This window comes from Microtus ochrogaster, linkage group LG1 (assembly GCF_000317375.1).
Source record: "Microtus ochrogaster isolate Prairie Vole_2 linkage group LG1, MicOch1.0, whole genome shotgun sequence".
In the NCBI taxonomy this organism is placed as follows: Eukaryota; Metazoa; Chordata; class Mammalia; order Rodentia; family Cricetidae; genus Microtus; species Microtus ochrogaster.
Genome location: NC_022027.1, coordinates 43,485,783 through 43,504,856, shown reverse-complemented (window position 1 = coordinate 43,504,856; position 19,074 = coordinate 43,485,783). Strand labels below are relative to the sequence as shown.

The window sequence follows — 19,074 nt, the reverse complement described above, 5'->3', positions numbered from 1 at the left end:
CAAATATCTTTTAGCAGTTGTTGCTCCTTCCTCAGCATTCAAACAATTCAAAGAGAACATAATAGCATACAGTATCAAGATTCTTTACATATTTTCTGTTTTTATGTGGCTTTATTTTAACCTCTATTTTAAATACTTTTATTTTTTGAGACAGGTTCTCTGTATATTTTTGTCCTGGAATAACTCTGAAGACCAGGCTGTCCTTGAACTCATAGAGATCCTTCTGCCTCTCCAGGGCTGGGATTAAAGATCTATGCTACCACACCTTGAACTCACAGAGATCTGTCGTCTCTGCCTCCCAGGCATTGGGATTAAAGGTGTGTCCTACCACACCTTGAAGTCACAGAGGTCAATCTACCTCTACCCCTTGAAGTCACAGAGGTCAATTTACCTCTGCCTCCCAAGTGTTTGTATTAAAGGTGTGTGCTTCCACTCCCAACTACTCCCTTTTTTTTCGTTTTACTTTTAAGAACTTTAACCTTTAGTCTGCATATATTTTTAACACACTCTAAACCATTTAGAGGTTTTCTTTTCTTTGAATCTCTCTTTACTGTATATCTCTCTTTTTCTGACCATATGAGCCTTTAAATTACTGAGCAATATGGGTAGGATTAAAGCTGTGGCTTTGCTGGCTGAATCGAGCCCATTCCTTAGCTTTCTGCGATTCCAGCCTTGTGGCTGAGGTACTGGCCAGAGCTGTGTTCATTGCCACAACTCTACAGTGTTTCAAGGTCCCTGCCAGTAAGCAAGCTGCAACATTCTGCTCACTGACCAACTCAGTCAGACTGCCTGCCTGAAAGAGTCAGAGTTTGCCCTGGCAGGAAGGCTCAGAAAGCCGGCTTTTTAAAACGGCACAGCTTTTTTCCTGCAATGGCTGAAAACCGAAAAGCATGCGTTCAGCTTTTCACCAACACCATTTAAGTGTTTCGTGGCAGGACCTCTCAAAAGAGCTGCAGGGTTTTGCAGCTAAAGCTGAGTCAGTAAGCCTCTCTTAGATGAGAGGGCTTGCTTGCCTCTAGCAAGCAGAGCAGACCCAAGAAATTGCTGCTGCCAATAAAACATGCTTTATTCTATTCTTTCACTCTATTCTTTCCCAAGCTTTCTCAGGCTTTCTGTGGATTCAGTTATCCGCGTTGGGCAGTCATTTGTAGTGATGACGCGAGCAGGCCTGCTTTTCGTCCTGCCCAGCTCCTGCATGGTTAGCTTTACACCCGAAATAACAACACAGAAACTGTATTCTTTTAAACACTGCCTGGCCCATTATATCTAGCCTCTTCTTGGCTAACCCTCATAACTTACTTACCCCATTTCTAATAATCTGTGTAGCACCACAAGGTGGTGGCTTACTGGGAAGGATTCTAGCCTAGGTCCATCTTGGACTGGCGCTTCATCACGTCTGTCCTGGAGAGGAGAGCTATGGCATCTGGCTCACTTCCCTTCTTCCCAGCATTCTGTTCTGTCTACTCCGCCTCCCTAATTTTCTGTCCTATCAAAAGGGCCAAGGCAGTTTCTTTATTAACCAATGAAAATAACAGATAGATAAAGACCTAGTTGCTTTAGCAGGTAAAGACACTCAGCTTGGAGACAGGAGTTTGATATCTGGAACTGAAAACAGTGGAAGGAAGGAGCCAACGCTACAAATGTAGCTTTCATTTAAACTACATATGTGCGATGTATGGCTAGCTTTCATATACACACACTTTTTCAAAGTAAAGAAAAACAAACAAAGTATAGTACACTTCCCAAAGCCAAACATGGTGGCTCATACCTATAATCTCAGCGCTTGGAAGCAGTGAAAGGCAGAAGCTAGTTTGGTATCTACATAGGGAGAGAGTTCCAGGCCAGCCGAAGCTGCATAGTGAGATCTTATGTTATAGCACACTTCAGCCCCTTTCCCCCAGTTACAATTTTCAGGGCTTATGTTACTAATCTGAAAGCCTTTCATTAAGTTATGCTCAAAAAATGGCCAATGAATATCAAAAACCATTTAGTTATAGAAAGCTATTAATAGTTTAGTCATATGAAGTGGTTCTTGAGGAAAGTACTGAACATTGAAGCCCCCATATTCATTATTTAAAATAAGCATTTTAGAACCCAAAAGAACTACTTAAATGCCTGTTTTATAAAAATGTTAAGAATTAGTGTCAGGTTTTATGCAACAATCTCATTCAAAATCTCCTTTTGTTACTGCTTTTAATATTTGTTGCTTCTTTTGATTTTTTTTTTTTTATTTAATGTGTGTGATATTTTGCCTCCTGAATGTAAGTGTAGTGTTCACAGAGACCAAAAGAGGGCATTGAATCTCTAGGAACTGGGGTTTCAGACTGCTGTGAGGTGCTGTGTGGGTTCTGGAGACTGAACATGTGTTGACTGAGGTTTCTCTCCCGTCTGGTTCCCAAAGAATCGCACAGAGGTCTACATTAATTATAAACTGATTGGCCTAGTATCTCAGGCTTTTGATTAAATCTTATAACTTATATTAGCCAATAATTTCTGTCTGTGTTAGCCGCATGGCTTGGTACCTTTTTCAGGGAGGCAGTCACATCTTGCTTCCTCTGAGGCTGGGTCTTGACTGCAGACTATTCCCAGAATCCCCCTGTTCTTGTAGCCCTGCCTCTACTTCCTACTTGGCTACTGGGTAATCAGTGTTTTATTAAAATACTATTGACAGGGTTACAAACCATTGTCACATAGCACTTCCCCCTCTCCCCCTTTTTTTAAAACAAGAACTCTGAATCTAATATCCTTTGCTTAGCTTTTTTCCTGATCATTATCCATAACAACTTTAACCAACATTCTAAACAAAGGAAAATATCCATAGTCCATTTTTTTGGGAATGTGGGTGTAGTTTTCCAGGCTGATTGGGGGCACTGATAATCTTATGGGGACCTAAAGAAAATTTAGAATTATAATCAAGTTGTGACTGGAGTATCCTGTGAGGCTTGATCATCTCACACAGCAGTCTTGAATCTGTTCTGGATGTTAAACTCAGATACCTGGGCTATATGCTGCTATCAGAGATTTCTCAGGGGGTCTTCCTTGGTCAAACCTGATTTTTCTTAACCCAGAATAAATCCATAGCCTCTCATTTCCTGTGGACACAAAAGCAAAACTTCTTCTCCAAAGTAACATATCTTTTTACTTCAATTTTGAAGTCAAGACATTTACAAAATATTTGTTTTATTAATCAACAGCATTTCTTTTCTAATGTCTTTTAACACCTGTTGCTCCTTCCTCAGCTGTCAAGCAATTCAAAGACAACATTATAGAGTATCCAGACTCTCTGTATTTTCCATCTTTACATGCTTTTATTTTAAATTCTATTTCTTTTATTTTTACTTTGAATTTTTGGCCTTTTGAGACAATTTCTTTGTGTATCTTTAGTTATCCTGGATTTAGCTTTGTTGACCAGGTTGTCCTTGAACCCACAGGGATCTGCCTGCTTCTGCTACCCAAAACTGGTATTTAAGGTGTGTACCACCACACCTTGAACTCACAGAAATCCTTTTGCCTGTCTCCCAAATGTTGGGATTAAAGGTGTGTACAGCCACCACACCCAACTACTCTTTCTTTTTTAAGAACTTTTATCTTTTTTTTCTCACAAGCCTACATTTTAAGCACACTGTAAACCTTTTAGAGGTTGTCTTTGAATCTGTCTTTACTGTATATCTCTCTTTTTCTGACCACGTGAGTCTTTAGTTTGCTAAGAGATACGGCTAGGATTATTAGGTTTAGCCATGTTTATTGCTACAACTCTATGGCATTTCAAGGTCCCTGCCACCACCAAAAAGCTTGCAATCAGCTTTTCATCAACACCATATAAGTGTTTTGTGGCAGGACCTCTTTAAAAAACTGCAAAGTTTTGCAGCTAAACCATAATTAGGAAGTCTCTCTTATATGAGAATGCTTGCCTCTAGCAAGCAAAGACCATTCAAGAAAGTGCTGCTATTAATAAGCCATTCTTTTTTTTTTAAATATTTATTTATTATGTTATACAATGTTCTCTCTGTGTGTATGCCTGCAGGCCAGAAGAGGGCACCAGACATCATTACAGGTGGTTGTGAGCCACCATGTGGTTGCTGGGAATTGAACTCAGAACCTTTGGAAGAGCAGGCAATGCTCTTAACCACTGAGCCATCTCTCCAGCCCCTTAATAAGCCATTCTTAACTCTTATTTTATTTCTAGAATTACTTCCCAAGCTCTCTCAGATTTTATGTGGATGCCGTTGTCCACATGTTAGGCATCATTTCCTGAGTTTTTCTGTCCAGCCTGGTCTCCACAGTCCTTAAGTCCCAAAGAATCACACAGAAGTCTACATTAATTATAAATTGATTGTCCTAGTATCTCAGGCTTCTTACTAACTTGTATAACTTACATTAGCCCATACATGGCTTGGTACCTTTTTTAGCAAGGCAGTCACATCTTGCTTCCTCTGAGCCTGGGTCTTGACTGCAGACTGAGCTTTCCTATTACCAGAATTCCCCTGTTCTTGTTGCCCCGCCTCTACTTCCTGCCTGGTTGTCCCGCCTATACTTCCTGCCTGGCTACTGGCCAATCAGCGTTTTATTAAAGCATGGGCACAAACCATTGTCCCACAGCAAACATGTGCTATGGCAGTGCAGCAAGTGCTTGTAATGCCGTGTCTCTCCACCTCTGAATTACTCACCCGACAGTTTCCAAGACTTCTAGCTACAATGAAAAAAGTATAATGCTGCATATCCAGCCACAAATCATTTTTATAACTGTAAGATATTTGGGGCTTTCCATTTTCCTCCCTTTTTCTGACCACTATAGTGAAGTCACTGTATAACTTAAAATTTAATATTTAAAAGGTTTACAGTGATAGTAATAGGTTGATGATCACTATATTTTCAGAAATTATTTTTGTTGTTGCTGCTGTTTTTTTTTTTTTTTTTTTTTTTTTTTTTTTTTTGAGACAGGGTCTCATTGTATAGCCCTGGCTGACCTGAAACTCCCAGTGTAGTCCAGGCTGACCTTGAATTTAACAGATCTTTCCGCCTCTGCAGGCTGGAATTATTGGCAGGTGATACCATACCTATCTTAGAAATAAATTTTTTACTAATTTTGTTCAATTTAGTTCCTTAATTTTTTTCTGCTTTTTTTGACCTTTTCATAAACCATGTGTATTATTTTTGGACAAGGGTATCTTCTCTAAACAAAGCAAACATGGTTAATTGTCACTCTTCTGGTGATGAGGAACACTGCTTCCTGCTTTGGTGTTTTTGATACTTGGATCTGTGTGCACACAGTTTTCAAAACTAATCTGGATAAAAAAGTTCAGCTTATTTTAAATTTAGGATTTCTTGTTTTAATTGTGTTTAATTTCATACCATTGTAATATTGAAATGTCTTACTATAAAAGTGGCTATTTGCTTCTTAGTTTAATACTTTGGAAATGAATAGAATACTCAAGTACGTATAATGTGGTATATTTTTCAACTTGGCATTAAGTACTATATTTTACATATTTTTAGATTCGTACAGAACAACTTAAAGGGCAAGGCAAAATGCTAGTTATTATTAATACCTTTGGTTTTGGGGAATAATTACTGAAGTACATTAAATATTTGCTCTGGGCATGATGGGGTGTGCATGTGCACATACGGAGCTCAGAGGACAACTAGAGGGAACTGACTCTCGTTTCTACCATGAGGGTCCTGGGGACGGAACTCTAATTGTTGGTCTTGACAGCACGTACCATCTTCGATGTACCATCTCATGAGTCAGGAAATTAGTGCTTTGAACAGATTTTGCTTTTGTTTGTTTTGAGAATTTCTTAGGCTGGTTTTAAATTTCCTTTTCAGTCCAGGCGACCCTAGAAATTGTGAGCCTCCTGAGTGTTGGGTTTGCACGGTGAGAAATCATGTGTGGTTCTTTTATTGAATACTTGTAATATTCTTGAGATACAGGACGACAGCAGCTTGGGTTATGTTTGGTTGTTTAGTAGTATGTCCAGAAGATAATTTAGCAATTTGTTAATACAGCGCTGGAGCTCAGCTGAGAAATTAGAGAGACATACTCGAAAGTTGCTTGTGAACTAGGTCATTGTTAAGACGTGTTTATTGATGAAGTTTTCCTGTTGTGGAGTTTTACAAACACAAAGAAGAACATGGTGTAGAGGACATGTTTACATAGGCTGGACAAGGGATGGAAGCTAGTTGAAATTGTTTACATAAGCTGGACAAGGGATGGAAGCTAGTTGAAATTATTGGAGGAGCTGGCCCACAGGGAAATTTGAGAGGTGTATGGTGTTCTTTGTGAACTGGCCTGGATCCCAAAGAGGACATACCAGAAATCTAAAAGTTCTGCATTTAGAAACCAGGGAAAGATGGACAGACAAACAAGTAGGTAGACATAGACAGAGACCAGAAAAAGAGTGCAAATTTTTAAAAAGCCACGAATAAAGGAAATGGTGAAGATAAAAGCAGAATCTATGATTAGTTGGCTCTTAGAAGGAATGATTAAAAATGAAATGAGAGGAGAGAGATTGAAAGGATACATACTGTCTGTTGGTGTTATGAGGAAACCTGTCCATATCTATTAAAAAGCTAATAGCAGGGCCTATGAGATGTCTCAGTAGATTAAAGTGTTTGCTGCCAAGCCTGATGGCTTGAAATTTTGAAGTTTGATCCCCAGGGCCCATATTGTCGAAGGGAAGAACCAACTGGAAGTTTTCCTCTGACCTCCACACATATGTTTTGGCTTATACATGCCCACATGCATAAATAAACAAGTGTGATTATGAAAAGGTATATCTTAGTGATAGAGTATTTTCCTAATGTGTGAGATCCTGATTTTTATTACCAATAGTGATAAAATAATAAACTACCAAGGGACTGTTATGCTTTTGCCCATGAGGTTAATAAATAAATTAAATGAAATGAGCAAATTCTAAGAGAACCACTAACATCAAATCTCACTCAGGAATCAATACCCTGAAAAATCTATTAGAGAAATTATGGTTTGTTTTGTTATTGATAAAAGAAGAAATGGACAGTTTTAATGAATTAGTTTGGAATTCTAGAGATCAACCTATTGTTGAGTGCTAAGGTGATTCAGTAAGCAGTTTTCTTAATCAGCAGTGCCAAAATGGTCATATATCTTTGTTTTTAAAGAAAGGAAAGATATTCAAATCTCATACATGCAAAACCTCACCCAGTTAATTGTAATTGTAAAAGCCAGGACATTACACATTCTATAAAAAGTGTCAGAGAAAATCTTTTATGACCTTGGTAAGTATATTTTACATAGGACACTGTTCAAATAAAAGAAAATGAGGAATTTGGACTTATAATTAAAAACCTGTTCTGAGGAAATACCTAAAAGAGAACCCATCAGTTAAGAAATACATGATAAACCATATGTCTGATACAGGATTTATTCAGAATACCTACGGGTCAGTAATGAAAAAAAATTGAGAAAAATGTAACAGGCACATTTTTTTACAAAACTATTGAATAGAGAGGGAGAAATAATATGAATAGAGAATATAATGCTTAATTTTTTTAACCACCATGAGAATAGCATTGCTTGATCGGAGTCTTAACAGTACTTGATTTGATGCCAGCACTTTATTTAAAATTAATTAGGAGCCAGGCGGTGGTGGCACAGGCCTTTAATCCCAGCACTCAGGAGGCAGAGGCAGAGGCAGGCAGATCTCTTTGAGTTCGAAGCCAGCCTGGTCTAGAAGAGCTAGTTCCAGGACAGGAACCAAAAAGCTACAGAGAAACCCTGTCTCGAAAATCAAAAAAAAAAAAATTAATTAGGAGGCTGGTTGTGGTGGTACATGCTTTTAATTCTAGCCCTTGGGATCTTTGTGCATGGTGTACTTAGTGAGCTCTGGAGTAACTAGAACTTCATAGAGAGACTCTTTCTCAAAATAATATTATTAATGAGGAAGCTCTGTGTGGAATTGCACATCTGTAATTCCAGCACTTGGAAGGTGGTGGTTGAAGGATCAGGAGTTCAAGGCCATTAGTACTAAATCCAAGACCAGCCTGGACTGAGACACTATCCAAAGCACAAAAGCATGCAAACAAAAGTCACATGCTTTTAACTGAATGATATGTACCAGGAAGTTAAGAGTTAGTGTTACATGTTTCAAATAATTTAAGTTGTCACACTAGCTATTGATTGGTATTTTTGTTAAATAGATAGGAATGGTTAGATAATTCTTCATTGGGAGCCATAAGATTGGAGTGGCGGTGAGATGTCTCCAAGTAGCCCAACCAGGCCTGAAACTAACAATTCCTGAGTGCTAGGAGTACAGGCATATGTGACTCTATTCTATTGTGACTCTCTAATGCCCAAACTCTAGAGAAGTTGGGTTTTTCTTCCTTACTTTCTGAAACCAAGCAATAGAAAACTAAACAGTCACTTTTGTTTGTTTAAATGTTTTATTTATTTGTTTCACGTGCAATAGTGTTATGCCTAAATCTCACACATGCATTGTCCGGGGAGGCCAGAAAAGGGCATTAGATAGATCCCTTGGAATTGGAATTAAACATAAAACCACCTGGGTTCTGGGAACTGCTCTTGGGGGACTCTGGAAGAGCAGTAAGTGCTCTTAACAGTTAAGTTTTTGAGGTAAGCTGTACAGAAGAATATGGATAACTAAAAGGCAGAATTTCCTTTATATAATGCTTAACGTTAAGGCTCTAGTCTGATGCAAGGAAATAGGGTTTCTATTATGTTCAAGTGGTAGGAGGACAATAAAATTGGAAGGTGCCATTACCATTTAGTTTATGAAGATAACTATTGCAGGCCAAAGGGATGAAGTGGTAGCTGATACATTGTTGCTTTTGAGGGTTGGAGGGATGAGCCTTGAGTCTGCTGGGTAAGTATCCTACCTCAGAGCTACATCCATAGCACCTCTTATTTCATTTTTAATTTATTTAACCACTATGGTATTGATATATTTGAAGGTAATTTTTAGCCTTTTGTTTCTGTATGATCAATGTTGCAATGAACAACCATGTACACACACGTATCCAATATTATTGTAGATAAAATTACTATGAAGAAAAAAGTTCCAGTTGTTGAATTTTTATGTTCTATCATGTACCCCAACTTTTAGATATTGTTTGCCATTGAATATAAAATATACCTTATTTGTATTTGTATTAAATTGATTTCTAGTAAAGTTCCTGGAATTTTATATTTCTGTTGAAAATTATCCATAAAATTTTGTCCATCTTCAGTAAAAATTTTAAAATTTCTTTATGATTCTCTTACTAACTTGTTTATTATAATTTGTGGTATTTTTACCTACCCTATCACATTTTTTATTTTGTGGCATTTTTATATTTATTTTTTAAGCTGTCAGAACCTTATTGGTCTTCTCATGTGTCTTTCTCAAAGAGTCTTCTTTTTAGCAAGATCAGAGCACTTTTGTTTCTTATATTTTCTTCTACAATGCAGTTTTATTTGTTTCTAATAGATTTTAATTCATCTGAATTTTCTGTTAATCATTTTAAGGACCTAGTTAATTTTTCAAGCTTCAATATTTCTCACAGTATAATCACTGAGTGATACGTTCTTTTCTCCCACTAACATAAAAATCGCCTTGTTCATATTTTAAGTCCCAAATACATGTGCTCTGGATTCAGTATTATACAGTTTTGGTTATTTTAATTTTATATTATATTTGACAGCTGATAGGGCACCCCTCCCCATTGTCTTTTTCCAAAAAATTTTTTGGCAATTTTTGTGTATTTTCTCTTCCAGATGAACTTTAGAGTCAACATGTCAAGTTCCATTAAAAATCCCTTTGGGATTTTGATTGGAAGTGCATTGAATTTACAGATTAATTTGGGGAGAATTGACATCTTTACACTATTGAGTCTTCCCACCCAGGACCATGGTATGCCTCTCCATTTCTTTAGGTGTTCTTTTATGTTCTACAGTACAGTTTTATAGATTTTTTTAAAAAATTAATTTTCATAGGTCTTACACACTTTTTTTTGGTTAGGTATTTTCCTGAGTATCTTTAGCTTTTGTTGTTACTGTGAATAGCGTTAACAAAAGTATTTTCTAATAAAGTATTGCTATTGTGTAGGAAGACTATTATTTTTTTTTTAAACTTTGGTCTTACCATTTATTTAGTTTTTGCTGATTCTATTAAATTCTGGAAGAATAATTATGTCTTCTGTAAATTATGTTATTTATTTTTTGGTAGTTATGCTTAACAGTATTTTGTTATGTTTTCTGGTTTAACTATTGGGTAGGTTTTCAGAGCTCTGCTGTTCTTTCTGATTTGAGTGTCTTATTCTTGATTAAAAGTAAATGTATTTTTAAGGTTATGTATATTCTAGACTTTTATTATAAAAAAAGCAAGTTACTTTTCTGACTCAACGGGTACCTTTTATGGCTGTGCGTATTTCATTTACTTTTTGAGATGGTCTCATCATGTAGTCTGGACACCAGTCTCTGCACTCTTAGCTGGGATTAAAGATGTACTGCCCTGCCCAGCAGTAGATATTTAATTTAACCATACAGTTTTGTTAAGATGATCCATTTTCAATTATAATATTTAATGTGATGCATTATATGTTTATAGTTGTTGATCATACTTTATATTTAATATTCCTTCAAGGAACTATTTAGATAGTGCCAGAAACTGCAATAAGTTAGTGGTAGTGCAGTCACCACCACAGTGTTGGTTATTTCTGTGGTCTACAGAGGCTCCTGTCCTCTGGAGAAGAGAGACAGTAAAGCAAATAGGTGAGAAGGTGGATATTCCCGGTTCGGCAGGAAGCGATAGGTTGGATGGTATGGTAGAGAGCAGAGGAGAGCACCCCTTGTTAGTGTGATTTGAGAAAGTGTAAGCCAAGCTAGGAACTGAAGAATGCAAATATAGGAAGAAGCAGTCCGCACATGAAGAAAACAAAGTCAGCACTGCTGTGGAATTTAAATTTCCCTTTCTCTTTTACCACTGCCAGTCTGTTTGTTTTATTTAGAGTTAGGTGTGTTATGTTTACTGTTGTGTGTGTGCTTCTTGTCTAGGCTTGTTTATAGGAGCTTGGCAGTTTTCTCAGGTATTTTCTCCTTTTGTAAATAAGATGCCCTGTTTTTTAAATATGATAATGCTCTGCTCTTTTAGTAGCAACTTTTTCTTGAATACCATCCATTTCTTTGAAGCCTTCCCAATTTCTTCATCCTGTTTTATAGTAATAATATCAATAATACATCTTGATTTGTAATTTAAAATTTTTAAATCTGACATTTAAAGCTCTAATGTTTCCTTTTTTCCTTTTTAATTTATTTTTTTATTTTTCCATTCAAAAATTTCTACTTCCTCCCCTCTACCCATTTCCCTCCCACTCCCCCACTCATCCTCCTTCCTTCCCCTTCCTGATTGAGAGAGGACTGGAAACCCTGTTCTGTGGGAAGTCCAAGGCACTCCCCACTACATTCAGGAGCTCAGTCCATTGCTCTGATGTGGGTCTCTGTCTCTATCTCCAGCCGACGCCAACAAAGATTCTATGATGATATTCGAGATAATCATCAGTGTGATAGTGGGGCAAGGACAGTTCAGGCACCCTCTCCTCTGCTGCCCAAGGACCTAGCTGGGGACATCCCTGTGGACACCTGGGATCCCCTCTCTAATATTTTCTTTAAGGAAAAAAATATGATCAAATCCTGTAGGAAATAATATCCTTTCTTAGATTTTTATTCCCTCTATTGTTAATTAGTGGACTTTTTCTTTTAAAATTTCAAGTAGGATATCATACTATGAATATTTAATACCCCCTTTTTTTTCTGCATCAAGAACATTACCTCCTATACATAAATTACAAAATCATCCCTTTGAAATCTGTAGTAGGAGCTGCGGGCCTCTTCCCACAGCCCGGCTACTGGTAGCCTGGCTAGCTTAAGCCCCGAAATAACAACACGGAAACTGTATTCTTTTAAATACTGCCTGACCCATTATATCTAGCCTCTTCTAGGCTAATTCTCACGTATTAATTTAGCCCATGTCTAATAATCTGTGTAGCCCCGCTAGGTGCGCTTACCAGGAAAGATTCAGCATGTCTGACCTGGCGGCTTGCTTCATCGCGTCTGGTTCTGAGAGGGGAGCGTGGCTTCTGAGCTCACTTCCTCTTCCTCCCAGCATTCTGTTCTGTTTACTCCACCCACCTATGTTCTAACCTATCAGGGCCAAGCAGTTTCTTTATTGATTAACCAATGAAATCAACAGATTGATATATGACACTCACACATCAGAAACCTGTGGGTTTTTTTTCTTTTTTTCCTAATGTATGGTCATATTTTTTTTTTAATTTTAAAAACTCCATTTTTCTACCACTTATTTTGCTTTATTATAATTTTATTTCTGAATCCTCTTGTCATTGCATATTCATCATTTTCTTCTACAGGTATATGGAAATTTTCTCACTTAGGTTGATTTTTATTTTTAAAGGTGTGCATACTTTTGGAGGGTTTGTTGTATGTTTATGACTGAACCACTCTGGATGTGTCCTCTCTCACCCAGAATTACAAAATATTCTTTGCATTTATTGTTTTTGGCCTTATTCTATTTTCTTAATACTAGTAACCTTTGATTGTGGTTGCTCTATTTTCAGCTCATTTTCTTTAAACACTTTTAATTATTTTAAAGTGTGTATGTGTGTGTGTGCGCATGCACACGTCTTTGTATGCATGTGTCCATGGATGCAGGTGCTGGCAGAGGCATTGGATTCCTTAGACCTGCAGTTACAGGCAGTAGTAAACCACCCAGTGTGGAAACTGGGATCTGAATTCTATTCCTCTGGAAGAGCAATATGTAGTCTTAACTGCTGAACAATTCTCTCCAACTCCTTTGTGACTTTAAGTATTAATTAGCTGTCTCTTTCAACAGAAACATATAACCGAGTTTTTACTTTATTATTTCTTTAAAAACTTCTTAATATTGCCCCAGTTGAGTGGGGGTAGGGGTGAGGAAGGTTGTCTTTAAGGTTATGGTAAAAACATTTTATTACTTTTCTTTTTCTTCTTTTCTTTCTTCTCTTTTACTGAGTATAATTTTTTTCTTCTCATTTTGATTATCCTTTTGTTTTCTTTTTTCTTCCTTCTCATTATTCCATTTCTTATGTCAGCATTAAATTGAGTCAGCTAGTTGTTGCAAAATACTTTAGAATATAAGCTTATGATACTGTTTTGCTTTGTTCTTGACTTATATTCTTTTAAATCAGAAATTCTAGAGATGTTTGCACGATTGCATTCTTCTAACTTGAAGGATTGTTTGTTTAATAATAAGTCTTGTTTTGTGTTCTGTCAAAAAAGGCTGTGTTCTGTCTCTGTTCCATAGTATATTCTTACATAGTAGATTTTAGTAAATGTGTAACATATAACATAGTTCTGAATGTAAAAAATATAGGACTAATGTAGTAATTTTTACCCTTTTGAAATCTAAATTTATTTCAGACATGTTCACTTTTATTTTCCTAACTTCTATCTCAATACCATGAGTCATACTAATCATTAACTTCTAATTTTTTTGAAACTTCTTTAAAAAAAAAATTGTGTGTGTGGGAGGGGTATGGGTGTGTGTGTAAGTGTGGGTGCCTATGGAAGCCAGAGGCATTCTAGATTTTATGGAGTTGTGAGCTGCTGATGTATGGTGTGGGGAGCCACCCTGCGTCCTCTGAAGAGCTGTCTGTGTTTTTAATTTGTCAGCCACATCTGTAGCTAGCTATCTCACTGTTTCGCAGGGCTTGTTTGTTTTTGTTTTGTTTTGTTTATGAGATACGTTTGGGCTGAGAGTAATGGTGTTAACAAGTTCTCTGAATATCAAGACTTACATTATACACAGGAACCATGAATCACAACTGCTTTCAGAAATCCAATCCACATAGACATACATACATACATATCCCGAAGTGTTTGAGATGTAAGGGTGAGCTATGTCTATGTCTCAGACGAATTTGGTTTTCACAGTGACAGACTGCTGGGTGAGCCTTCCCTTCCCAGAACTTTGTAGTAGCCCTTAATCTTACATCCGTGATGGGAACTGCTCCAGTCATGTTTTTTACAGCATGTACTTGAGTTGAGTCTCTTCCCTGGTCTGTGTCCACAGTTTGGGAAGGTTGAGAGTTGGGCAGAAGTTCTGGCTCGTTAGTGGTCATGCCTCATAGCAACTTTCCCAGAGTAACCAGGATGATACTTGTTGAAATTGATCTTGAGGCGACAGGTACCCCGAGGCATTTCCCATATTCTCAGGTGCTTGTGGTATGTACCCTTGGCTTCTGCAGCCGTGGCTTATGAGACCCTGAGTTTCTGGGTCTTCCTCTGGATGGCATGCTGTCTGTGTCTCTGTTCACTCTCATGGGTGTGATGTGTTTGGGACGGTAGTGTTCCGTCATGTATGTGGAAGTCAGAAGACAACTTTATGGAGTAGTTTTCTCTTAACCTTTATGTGGGTTCTGGGCTTGAATTCAGATAGTCAGGCTTCTGCAGGCTGAGTGATACATTCTTGGCCCATTGAATTTATAAGACTTGAGGTGTTTTGTTGCTAAATTTGTCTTTGTAGAATAAGAAAAAAATCTTTTGTTATATTAGCTTAAAAATAATTAACTTGATTAACAATTGTAATATTTTACTTAAGTCTTACTCATAGTTTGGGGCCATGTATAATTATAAACTTTTATTTGCAGTAAGTCTGCTTTATTGTGTTGAGGGAACGGGGACATGCAAATAATCCTTTATTTTTCTGGATTTGAGACAGAAGCAGTTAGTATAAAACATGAATTTATTCAGGGGTTTATTGTCTAGCTCAGTGGTCAAATACTGTATGTTTCAGGGCATTGTGTGTTGTCCTTAGCAATCGGCTATTGTGATGACATTATTATGGATTCACATTCCTTCCTTAAATTTTATATTTACCATTTCACACTGATTTTCAGCATCTTTTATTTGCAAAGGACGTTTTCTTAATTATATATTCTATCAATATTTGGAAACATGTTGTTTTAAATTATGTTTATTTACCCTGTCGTTTGAATATCACTAAATAGGGAGTCTGAACTTAGGGAATACAGTTCATGATCACAGCTTCAAATAAATGGAGCCTTTATGTTTTATAGGTCTTATATAATAGTTGTTAGAGGTTTTAGTTATATAAATTCACCATTTTTCCATTGAAATCATCAAGCTGATTATAAGAATCAAATACTGATACTAAAAGTGAGATTCATAAAAATACAAAAGACCATCAGGGGGGATAAATGTGACTTGAATTTTCATTGCAGAGATCTTATTGTTGTAGAGGATATATAGAATCATCTGTTGTTCTATAGGACATTTGTAGCTGGGTATGGCAACAATGCAGAGGAGCTAGAGGCAGGATCATCATCCTTAGCCAGATAGAGGTCTAGACCAACCACAAAACCAAACCAAAGGAAGGAAAGTTTGAAGTGGCCCTTTTAGTCACAACGTAAGTTTGGTTTCAGGTCCAGGTGTTTGCCGTGGTAAATAGCAGGATAGTGTACAGAAGAGCAAAACACCAATGATTGGTCGGTGCAATGGCAAGAGGATTGCAGAATATTGCATTCCAGAGAGTCCCATTTTAAAAATGGCTATCCTTATAGTCTGAGCTTCCTGTCTGGCCTAACCGCACATCGTTCTGTATTTCCTATATTGAAATAAATTCTCAATAGGTCTCATCTCTGAAGTTATATTTATCCAAAAGAACTCTTTGCAGGGCTCTTAGTTGTGTTTCTAAAACACTTTGCCTAAATGAAGTCTTTGAGTAAGTTTTATAAGTGGTGAAACTTTCAGAGCTGTCCTAAATCACCCTGTTCTTTAAGCATATGCTTATAGAGAATTGTCTTCTTCCTTTGTATGATCACTGTCTTCCTGTTTAGTGTTCTCTTTTTCATATATATTTGATAGCTTCTTTGCTTTTAACATTGTATATTCATGAAAGGCAATGAGCATATTAAATCGTTTCTGTGTTTCGGTTGCAAATAGCTAGCTTGCTGCTTTGCACACAAGGTATAAAGATGTTTCTTTAGTGGAGTTGGTATATATGAAGGCCAATTAACGTACACCGTCTGCTCATTCTTTGGCTTTAGCTATGAGGTTAATGAGTATATTTGAGTAAAGTGTTAAATTATATTTCTGATGTTCATAGCTGGTGCAGATCATTTTATAACTTCCATTTACCGCTTAACTTTCTGTTGAGTATAGAACAATTTAATGCTATCAGTTCTGGTATAGACATCTATTTGGATTTTACCATTGTAAGAAAAGTTTGGTTTTTTTATTTAGCCGTCTCTATTATATTTGTTTTACATTGGGGAGGTTGTGATAAAATTATTTTACTTTGTAATATAAGCATTACTGAATGTAGATGATATTTGCTTTAAAAATAAACAAAGCAAAACTGAATTAGACTTCAGCGGAGCCACATGAAAACAAAAGCTTAACAAACACAAAAAGAGTCCAGTCCAAAAACTGCTTTGTACATGTATGTATATGTATGTAGCTTTATTTCAGCATTGCTCAGGATTTTCTAGAGCTGGAGATGTGGTTTATTTGGTGGAATACTTCCCTTGCATGCATAAACCTCTTGATGTGATCCTTAGTGTTGCATCTAAGTTCAAGATCACCTTTGGCTGCATAGGGAGTTTGAGGCCATGCAAAGATACATGAGACTATCTCAGAAAAGCAAGATGTAGTTTTTTACATAGCCAAAGCCAGGTTTCAGATAGAATCTGTATTATGATTTATTGTTGCTCAAGCCTTGTTAACTTAGAAAAGTTCTCTGATCTTTGCTCCATTCTGCTTAATGGGAGAATGGTTTTACTTACTGGTTTTGTAAATTGTTATGCCTTTTGAATTTATATGTTTGCTTGTATTTAATTCAGAGGTTCTCAACTTTCTCACTGGTGAATTTTTGTTTTGTTTTTGTTTGTTTGTTTTTAGAGGGCATGTGCATTGAGAAGGGAGCTTTTCTTTACTCTTCCAGGGAGACATTAGACGGTGTCTGGGTATGTTCTTGGTTGTCAAATGAGAAAGGGTTACTCCTGGCATCATGTGAGTAAAGGCTTTCATCCAGAATGCCTCTAGTGCCTAGGTTGAGAAAAAAGGTTCATCTTGTTTGCCTTATGACTATTTTCAAAACTGAGTTATTTCTAAATGTTTTATCAGATTATTATTTATTGGGAATGGGGTAGTGTTGAGAACACCTCCTAGGAAGGCTGGTGAGCTGATTAAAGGCGTTTGCTGCCAATCCTGATGATCTGAGTTTGAACCCAGGAACCTACATGATGAAAAGAGACAACTTGTCCCCTACAAGTTGTCCTCCAACCTCTACACATGCCCTGTGACATGTGGGTAGCCAAAGACAAGTGAACGAAACAGTACTTCACAGGAAATGCCTCACAGTTTATGTTGCGTTGGGGACAGAAGTGTTTGATTGTACCACTTTTAGTCATTAGTAGTGAATTTACTTAGGAATCTTTATTTCTAAAGAAAAAAATGTTAAGCCGGGCGATGGTGGCACACGCCTTTAATCCCAGCACTCGGGAGGCAGAGGCAGGTGGATCTCTGTGAGTTCGAGACCAGCCTGGTCTACAAGAGCTAGTTCCAGGACAGGCTCCAAAGCCACAGAGAAACCCTGTCTCGAAAAAAAACCAAACAAACAAACAAAAACAAAAACAAAAAAAAAGAGAGAGAAAATAGACTCTGTAGAGTTTCTTATTCCTCTAGCATTGAATTTTTTGTACACAGCACCTGGTCCTCTCTGTACTGCATATATAGAAACCTCCCGTTTAATTAAGGATCTTTGTGTGTTTCTTAACTGTAGACCCGAGAATTTTACTTTTAAAGTTCTTAAATTTCTTTTCCAGTTTTCTCTCTTTAGAATGGTCAAGAATTTAATAAAGGGAAAATCACTCTTCTTATTTTGTCCAATTCCAAGTCATCAGCCTTGGGTATATGTACATATGAGCAAAGCTAAATGCTCTCAGTAGTACATGTTCGCATATCTAAGTGTATATATGGGTGTACATGTAACAGAATAATTAAAGATGAGATCCTGAGTTTTGACAGATGGATACTGGAGGAGTTGAAGACTGGACAGGGAGATGGGAGTGATGTAGATACAGTGTTCATGTATGACACTTTCAAAAAAATTAATAAACAAGACTGGATACATAATCATTTTTATAGAGTACCCACTTCTAATAACACATCCTTTAAATGTAACTTAGTTATTATACTCAAATATCCATAAACTTTTGATACTTTTTAGGGGTAAACTACTAACAGCATTTAGAACATGAAAAGGAGGTATATATGCATAATCTAGTTTGAAAGTGTAAAAGAGTCTATTTTGCATATTTATAAAATTAAATTACATCATTCTATCTCCATTTACTGGGAATAGAACACAAAATCTACTTGAAAAAATATTGAATGTTTCTTTCTACTGCTCTCAGGATTGAAGCCAGGACTTGCTGCATGCTGTGGAAGCTGTACACCATAGGTCTACACATATAGCCTCCAGATGGGGGAAAGGGTAATGGTGTAAAAGGAGAATTTTCTTTGCTTTTTCTCTAATTGCGTGTAGCCCTTTACATCACCACTACCCTACATTATATCATTTTATTTTACTTGTATTATTGGCCATTCATACAATCATTAAAAATAATCAAGTTTCTGAGTACTAAGATTGGTTTTTATACATTGATGTATAAATATAGCAGTAAATAATTTTGAATACAAGTTGTCTATAATGTGTGATTAATCAACAAAAAGAGCATTTTTGTTCCCTTCCCCATAGAAGATTTTATAATTAGCTTTCTTTCCTCAAGATATACCCTACACCTTTTAGAATCCAAAAGGGAACAATCTTAGGGTCATCTGGTAGTTTTGTGTGTGAGTAAGAGGAGATAGGTACAGGTCCCACAGTGAGCCTATGGAGGCCAGAGGACAACTATGTTGTTCCCAGAGATTGAGCTCAGGGCCTTAAGCTTGGCTTTCACATGATGAGCCAAGTCTTTGAAGTTTTCCTCCTCCAAAAGTTTCTTTCTTTTTTTTTTTTTTTT

General features: G+C 36.9%; 1 protein-coding gene across 6 annotated transcripts in view; it reads left to right on the top strand.

Annotated features, from left to right (window-relative positions):
* Ankrd17 (ankyrin repeat domain 17) overlaps nt 1-19,074 on the top strand; it is a 152,953-nt gene that overhangs the window by 40,394 nt on the left and 93,485 nt on the right. The window contains exon 1 of one of the 6 annotated variants that reach the window (XM_026785101.1): nt 9,867-9,884. The exons of the other annotated variants lie outside the window; for them this stretch is intronic. Coding sequence (XP_026640902.1) covers nt 9,882-9,884 — 3 coding nt within the window. The 5' untranslated portion in view covers nt 9,867-9,881. Of the gene's footprint in view, nt 1-9,866; nt 9,885-19,074 lie in introns of those variants that run through there. 6 annotated transcript variants of the gene reach the window in all.